The sequence below is a fragment of the Pagrus pagrus genome (assembly GCF_965226575.1).
Source record: "Pagrus pagrus genome assembly, chromosome: 4".
Taxonomy (NCBI): Eukaryota; Metazoa; Chordata; class Actinopteri; order Spariformes; family Sparidae; genus Pagrus; species Pagrus pagrus.
The window spans coordinates 13,460,947-13,469,394 of NC_140188.1; the positions used below are offsets into that span (position 1 = coordinate 13,460,947).

At 42.2% G+C, this 8,448-nt stretch overlaps 1 protein-coding gene across 1 annotated transcript; it reads right to left on the bottom strand.

Annotated features, from left to right (window-relative positions):
- Positions 1-1,317: 1,317 nt before the first annotated feature.
- On the bottom strand, positions 1,318-8,357 carry trim59 (tripartite motif containing 59). The gene is made up of 5 exons (XM_084350714.1): positions 7,933-8,357; positions 4,522-4,827; positions 4,183-4,404; positions 3,883-4,092; positions 1,318-2,961 (listed from the first exon to the last, which is right to left on the bottom strand). Exons 2-5 carry the CDS (start codon positions 4,774-4,776, stop codon positions 2,362-2,364), a joined length of 1,287 nt encoding a protein of 428 aa, XP_084206840.1. The 5' UTR covers positions 4,777-4,827; positions 7,933-8,357; the 3' UTR covers positions 1,318-2,361.
- Positions 8,358-8,448: the final 91 nt, after the last annotated feature.

Consider the following 8,448-nt stretch of genomic DNA (forward strand, 5'->3'; position numbering starts at 1 on the left):
ATTCAGATTTGTGTTCTGGGAATGTATGCAAATTCGTACGTATTCAATTAAACTAATGCCTGACATGTTTAAAAGCACTACAAAAACGAATTGTCTTCATGTAAATAATCACCTGCGGTAGTTTCATGGTGATCTTATTAGTTTACATGTTTACCAAAACGTTGCAAGCAAACTATCGCATATATACTACCTTGCTAAAATACATTTATTTTGCAACATCAAAAGAGAAATAAACAATAAATAGAACTGATGTTTATGTTTTTATATCGTGTAGACTGATCAATCAATCACTCCCTGTTTAGGGTGGTCTCTAGTGTTCAGTGCTCGTCTTGCTTTGGCATCGACTGCATTTTCACTGAGTCTCGGACAAAGAGGATTCTGGAATTTATTTAAAGACCAGTCAAGACCACAACTGCAGGGATATCACTGTATTGTTTCATACAATCTGTACTTAAAATGGTTTCTGTGGAAAGACGAGTCACAGAAAACCTGACGCTTGCACAAAACAGTATGTCAACGGTAAAACATGGAAAGGGAGTGTTAGATAAAAATGGTTCCGTTGATTTCAGCTCCTTCAAGGGCACATTTGTTTGCTCATAGAAAACAAAGTAATATTCTCACCGCTGTAATGCCTTTAGTGATTATCATACCCAGACATTTGTAACGGCACATGGCAATAAGAGGTGAATGAAAGGAGTTTTCATTCTATGGGTGTTTTTATGCAAATACTGACATTCTGGATCAATTTCATGACTACCTATGGTTTGCATGTTCCTGGTCACGACTTGGTTTAGGTGACCTTGACTACAATGCAGGGCTCCTCATGCTAAAAAACTTTTTGTCTGATAAAGGTCCAGGAACAAAGATGGTGTGTGGGAGTTTGTTTGCAACTTTTGGTCGACTCGTCCCTCTCCAATGCTCCTGACTTATGAGAAAGATGTTTTCTGTTTAAACTTTCACCTTAAGTAGTAGTAGTGACTTGCCTCAAGTGTCCAAATTGATCAAACCAGCCAAACAGATAGTAAGTAAAAGCATTGATGATGCACAAATGAGCACCTCTACAGGCCATATGTAAAATAATTATTTTAAAACAAATTGCCCAGGACCGGCACAAACGGTCATGATCTATCTCATGCGTGAACACAGGTGTAGATCTGCTCTGAGGTCATGTGATGGCTCGGATGATATATTTCACACCACAGAGACAGTTCAGTGAACTGAGCTCACTGCACCACTTTGAGACATACCACACCATTAACTGATGTGTACCCTGTCTCTTTGTAGAAAACCTGGCTTTTAAAAATGAATACTACAAAATAAAACAATCACATTTATTATGACATTTTTTTAAAAATACAGGAACTGAGAAGGAAAAGAAAAAAACAACCACTATAACATGGCTGGGTGACAAAATTTGCTAGAAAATCACTGACATTCATCAAAACATCCATATATTATAGGCATGTAACATTTAGGTATGCAGCACATTGATATCTCACAAATAAAAGAAACTAAATGAAATAAAGCGTTTGTGGAGTGCACTGATAAAGCTTTTTTCCAAGTTTTGAAATAGACTAACCGGAGTGTTATCCTGGTGGATTGGATCGCAGTTCACTACAATAAGGCTGTTGCATTGGAGAGTTAAAGGCATGGCGGTTAAAGGCACAGTAATGGAGCCACTCGGAGTTGTGCAGCACTGCAACACAACCTGCGGATTGTGAGTCAGGCCAGAGGCAGGTGTGTGTCTGGTTCCACTCACCGGACTCTAAAGTTCACGTACTGTAAACAGTCCTGTGTAAGGAGATACATGTGCAGCTATACTGCTGTCCTGGGCTCTCTGACACAACGGGAAAGCTACTGAAATGTCCCATTGCATGATGGGAGAGGTGACTTAAGAGTGTCGAGGCACCAGTTTAACAGTTGCATACATTTCTACTTTGCTTTGTGCACGCCTTAATATACAGTGTTTTATTAGTGTTTGGTACGTGTGTTTTATTGTTTAGATAGTTTGATCATAAAATAATACACTCAAACATTCGATATATAAAAAAGACTGATGGCTACATTGACTGTGCTCGATTTATTTTTATATCAACTACTTGATAACGGTATTTTTCTGTGCAGTTCTCAGGCGTGGAAAGCCGAAGCTTTCCATAGGTCTGCATAGGACTTCTGGGAATCTTTGAAGTGAGGCTTGAGGGAAAAATCCACCCTCAGATGACTGTTTTGGATAAAACATTAAAATGGGCCCAGGAATGCAAAATCATAAACAGCAGGTGTTTGAGAGGGTGGATTTTTTTCCTTTACAGGAATATGTGAGACTTTGTCGACTTCTAAATAAAACGTTCCACTCTGGTCTCTTCAGTGGGATGTCAGAGTTTTAAATAAGGCAGCCAGCTGCTGAAAAGCCTTTTCACCCACTGACGAGAGGTGAGAGCTCCATCTCTCTACAGCAGCCTCCATCACTGCGTACGCCGACTCTGCCGTGTCCCAGACAGATGTGATCATTTCGCTGCTCAGGCCGTGGATTAACTGACTGAACCGAGACACGAGAGAGAAACCGAGTGATGCCCCTCCGACCGGGTTGTACCACAGCGCCGCCAGCAGCAGCAGCAGCCCCAGCAGCACCACAGAAAAAGTTGGCCGCAGCTCGCACCACAGGTCGGTCTGATCCCTCCCAGCTTCGGTCTCCACACAAGCCTCCACGCTGCCACATCTGGCACAGCAGCACACCTTAGGGACGGGCGCTTCCTCCAGGCCCCCGATGGTCACAGCAGGCCAGTGCTGCTGGAGGTACTCTGCTGCCCGCGGCGTGACGGAGAGGTTGATCACCGAGGGCAGAGGGGTCGTAATGAACTCCTCCACCCGCTCTCTTAACATGTGCACCTTCTCCAGGAAGACCAGCGGCGAGTCCTCCTCGTCTACTGACGAACCCAACGACACCAGGTCCAACTGTTCCTCCTGCAGGACACAAGATTGTTATCAGTACCGAGGAACGCTGAAAATATTAGTCGATTGATCAATCAACAGAAAATTAATGGACAATCAATATTAATTGTTAATGCCACATCTTCAGCAGAAACAGCAGACATTTGTTTGTTCCTGCGACCTCCATTTTGTTAAATTTTATAACAGAACTGAATATTATATATTATCTGGGAACTTGTGATGAATATTTTCATTTTCAACATTTCCTGACATTTTATTGACTAAACAATAATGAAAATAAATATACCAGACTAGGGATGAACAATATGATGTTTTTTATTGCTATTATTTTGACAGAAATTGTAACACAGGATTTAATGGGTAATGATTTTTTGAGGGAATGGTAATTTCTGCATTTCATTTTCATTTTCAAATATAAAAAGGATGATGTGATTTTTGCAGGAGTCTGCAACCAACTCTGACAACATCTTACAATGGTCTTCTGGGTCATGCGGTGATGCAAACGCTGGAAAATTAAGTCATAAAGATGGTAATCTTATCCATCTCCACCATCCGTATGTATACAAGTTACTAGTAACTAAAATGATCAATAAGATAAATAAATGTAGTGGAGTAAAATGTTAAGTAAATATGAGTACTTCAAAATTCCTGAAATATAGTACCTAGTACCTTTTTCCATTACTGTTTTTATTACATTTTGACACAAACATTTACATTTTTACTGCAAATGTATATTGGTTTCAAATATTGATTATCGGTCAATCCCCACAATGAGCACGTTTCATGAGAGTGGAGCATCACCAGCACCACCAGCACCTGGAGTTCAACCACCCAAAAATGTGTCATTTGCCGTCATTACCTGTCCATGCCACCAAGGATCACCAACTAAATTTGTGACCTTGATGTAAATCGTTGATGAGCCCTGACACACACCTGTAGCTCCTTTACTTTGTGGATGAGAGGGTCGTAAGCTCGGGACACCTCCGCCCCGGCTTTATCCAGGGCCTCCAGGTAGGCCTGTTTCTTCCTGGCCAGCGCCTCCTCCAGTGTCTGAAAGAACTGATTGACCTCCTGTTGGTCCTGCCTCACCAGACCCTCACAGCGGGCCTTCTCCTGCTCCAGCTGCTCCGCCAGCTCACACACCTGACACAGGGAGACGAGGAGAGGGCAGTCAGCACAACAGGAACATGATTTACATTAATTGGACACTCAACTTAACACTGGACCCCCCACCTGTGCCCATCTCCGCTCAGAGAGTCTGGCCAGCAGTAGCGATGGAGTCTGTTTTTCTCTGATGAACGCCGCCTGCAGATCATCTATGGGGTGGCCCTGGTGCTGTCCGACTGTCAAACACAGCCCGCAGATCAGCTGCCGATCCTGGATGCAGTACATGTTCAGAGGCTGCCTGTGGTGCTCCTGACAGGACGGGGGTCGCGGCTCACTGTCACTCTGGTACTGACAGCGAACACACATGCAAGACAGACGAGCACAAAGTGAAGTAGCACTGTATGGTCCATTAAAAGGATTTCAGACTGATCTGTTCGCATTAATTTCACAGTGATTCTCTCCTACTTTCTCAATGATGGCCCGCAGACATACGTTGGTGGGCAGAGCGTCTACGCCCGTCGGGGGCAGCTCCACCACGCTGCGACAGTTGGGGCACTTTAGCGGCAGGCGGAGCGGACGCCAGATGGAATAGTTGGCTGATGCCTGGAGCAAGTTGTCCAGGCAGGTCTTACAGAAGGTGTGTGAGCACGGCAGGACTCGCGGGTCAGAGAACAGAGAGTAACACACGGAGCACGTCAGGTCCTCCTCCAGGTTGTCCATTGTGAGGACTAGAGTCCAGGCTCAGGGCTGAAGGTTTAGGAAGAAGAAGATCTGGCAGGACAGCAGGATGGATGAAAAGCTTTGTCATGCACCTGTTGAGCAAAACACTTAAACTTGCTACAACTGTGACTATAACCTGGTGACTACTGAAGAAAATGGGACAGAAGGTGATCGAGTTTAGAGTGTCAATCAATAGCATATTGATCAACAACTATTTAGACAATCAATTAAGTGTTTCACTCATTTTCCAGGCAACACTTGAAGGTTCCAGCTTCTCATGTGTGTAATGATTTGATGCTTTCTTTTTTGTCATATATGACAGTGGAGTGAATACCTTTGGGATTGGATGTTCGCTCGGATATAAAATAGGTGTTTACCTTATTTTCTGATATTTTATAGACGAATGATAAACTGAGAAACTAGAATGGCTCTCAGTAGAGCGCATACCTCTGCCAAGGCCCAACAGTCCCCTTTTGTACTCATTCATAGATAACAGCCTAAAGCCGAAATACGCCTGATTTTTCATCAAGATCCATGGATTATTCCTTGAGAAATTAACAAACATGCCCCCCTAAAAAAACACTCTTTCACAGTGTAAAAGAAAGTAAGGACTAAATCCAGGATCCATCCCTTTATCTGGACCCACAGCAAAAGTAAATGGAGTCTGTTCTGGGCCGAGACCCATCCTCCATCCAACAAAAAATGGAGGAAATGACTAATTAAGAAAATATACAGCAGATTAAATAATGAAAATAATTTTAAGTCGCTGTCCTAATTTAGTTTACACTACTACACTCGGGTGTGGCATTTTCATGGCGGTGTAAAACCCATTTTTCATTTCCATCCCCAGTCCTCCAGCCAGTGACTGTCAGCGCACCAGTGTTATAAACAATCAATTGTGATCCAATACAACAGCTCTGTCATAAATTCTTCCCTGTATGAGGTAACAGATCATGAGATGTTTCTCTTTTTACGGACATGTGAGGCAGAATATTACAAACAACTCTGAACATAATGCAGCTGAGTAGCACCACCGCGACGTCACTACTAAAACATCACGTTACGTTATTGAATTAAAACCTCAGGGATGCACGACCGATTAATTCTCGACTACTTATCAGTATCTGTGAAATCCCATCTGATGAACAGTCAATAATATGAAGCCATTTTGCTTTTATGGACTTGACTCTGATCCAGTAGGTGGTTGTTTGCTCCTTGAAAGTTTGTTTGAGATGCACCGATAAACACAGAAGACGAACAAGAAAAGAAAGGAGAAGAAGAAGAGCCGCAGAGGGAGACAGCTTGATTGTAATTTGCAATAAATGTTCTACAAGGGTTCAGAGAGGAGGTGGAATATTAAATCATCCGTCTTTGCTCACTACATCTCAGCCTTTTGGGGCCAATTCCAATAATGAAACTAGGCAGGAAAAAAATGTCGACATCAATATAGCAGCTGATTTACACACGTTTTTGGCAAGAATCCCTCAAACACTGGCGATAAAGATATGGAGGCAGGATAGTTTACAGTTCAATAATAAACTTTATTGTCTAAAATGACACCAGTACCCTGAACGCACTGTGTGAACTTCACAGGGAACTTAAGTGTTATAAATTATCCCAAGCATATTTTTCTGCATTGTAATTACAGGCTGCACGATACTGATATTTGGCAGTAGAAATTGATATATCCGCAAATATACGCACATTTTTTGCAGTAAAATATGTGATGGAGGAAAAATATCTCACAGTTTAACAATAAAAACTTTATTGTATAAAGGACTTCACTCAAAATGTAATGCACGTGCGTCTAGTCTCTATGACAACAATGTCTTGACACCCGCCGCTGTATGATTAACACAGACCCATCTGTGATTTACTATCCATTGTTTTTTTATTTGACTTGAGAGCAAAGAGGATGTGGGTGCATGACATGATCTGCAGGCGACAAAAATACAGAGAATATTATCGCCTCGGCCAGTAAAAAGACGTCATCAGCACCTTTCCAGCTCGAAGACGAGGGGCCCTTAATAGAAAGTTTTTATATCGGCACATATCTGACGAACGTATAGGCGGTTCAGATATATCTGTGATAGGCCATTATCGGCCAGCTGATATATCGGTCGGGCTCTACTTTTTAAAATACAAAAATGTGAAACTATTGGTTATGTTATCATCCCTAAAAACCTCTGACAGTGTCAAAAGAAATCTGAACATGGAGCTTTATGTCAGAACATTTGTTTTGGATTATATAAGATAGTACAGGTGTACCTAATAACATTCCCAGGGTGTATTATAAGTATAATACTATTGGTATCGGGATGCTTAACTAATAGGGATTCAACTAAATCTAACCAGCATGTGTGGAAGAGTAGATCCTGAAAAACAAGAGAGCAGCCAAAAACCAGCTCAGCTCATATTAGAGGATCAGTTGTGTGTGTGTGTGTGTGTGTGTGTGTGTGTGTGTGTGTGTGCTCTCTCCTCTGGTTACAGCCAGCCCCGCAGCGACAATAGGAGGCGTTCTGCCAGCACACCCACCCAGCCCCAACAACACACACATGCACAGACACACACTTTGTGGTCAGGACAGGCTGTTGTTCAGTTGTGCAACTGTCCCCTGAACCTGATCCATGCACGGGGCCGTCACTGCAGCCAATAAGGCGCCCAGATTCAAACAGGTAACAGGTGTCCTGCTAGGGACCGATCAGCATCAGTAACACACATTATAAAGTCGTCATATGCACATGTGATGGTACATTTAGAGCTGGGCACCTTTCTTTATTCACTTTCGCGACGTTAGCAGGGCAGGTTTTTAGCTAACCTAGCTATAATTTATGTTTCAAGTTAAAGACAGTTCACGGTGACTGTTATCTTACGCAGTTTGACGAGCAAATAAACTCAATTTATCGGTTCATGGAGCAGAAATACGGGGAAACGTAGTGTCCACATGATAAATTGTCATCTTTATCTTTTATTTGTAACTAACTCGACACTCCCAAATACCAATAACGTGACGTTAGCTACATTGCAGCAGTTGTAGCTACTTTCTCACAACACTTGCAACACTAGTTGTAGTGCGTTTTATTAACTTTTCGTTAAGACAAAACGAACACGCTTTAAAAGGATGTTTTGAGCGACAAGTGTTCAGTCAAAACTCACCGTCTGAGCAAAAGCGTCTGTCCCTAGTTATCCATGGTCTGTCCAAAACAGAGCTTTCATTTCCTGTTCCTTCTTGTGCTGCATTCAAGTGCTCTCCGTAAAACTGGAGGTGGAAATACGAAACATTCTTAACTCTCACAGCACATTCAAATGCACGTGTAGAAAATCGGAAAGAAGAGCCTTTTGCAAGGTTGTATATTAAAATTCAAGTTGTTTAAAACGGCTTCCTTTCACAAATAAAGGGGATGTGCGCATACGTTTTGCCATGCCCTCTCTTATTTTAAACTAGTAAATATAAGTCGTATGAAATTAACTGCGCCCATGTCCTAACCCTTACATTTCCATTAGTCGCGAACGCATCATTTTTAATGCGCGTACTACGCATGCGGGTAAACGGTCTCCCTGACCAATCAGGACCCGCGTTTTCTAGATTTGAATTAAAGCTCAGAAACAACGGCACTTGGCTGTTTTACAGGATTTTTTAAAAAAGAGGAAAATAAACGTAAAAAGATTAAA

Coding starts and splice junctions, on each gene's coding strand:
- trim59 (XM_084350714.1), bottom strand. CDS start 4,776: ATGGACAACCTGGAGGAGGACCTGACGTGCTCCGTGTGTTACTCTCTG. Junction 4,405..4,521: donor TGCGGGCCATCATTGAGAAA/GTAGGAGAGAAT, acceptor GTTCGCTGTCAG/TACCAGAGTGACAGTGAGCC. Junction 4,093..4,182: donor CTGAGCGGAGATGGGCACAG/GTGGGGGGTCCA, acceptor TCCCTGTGTCAG/GTGTGTGAGCTGGCGGAGCA.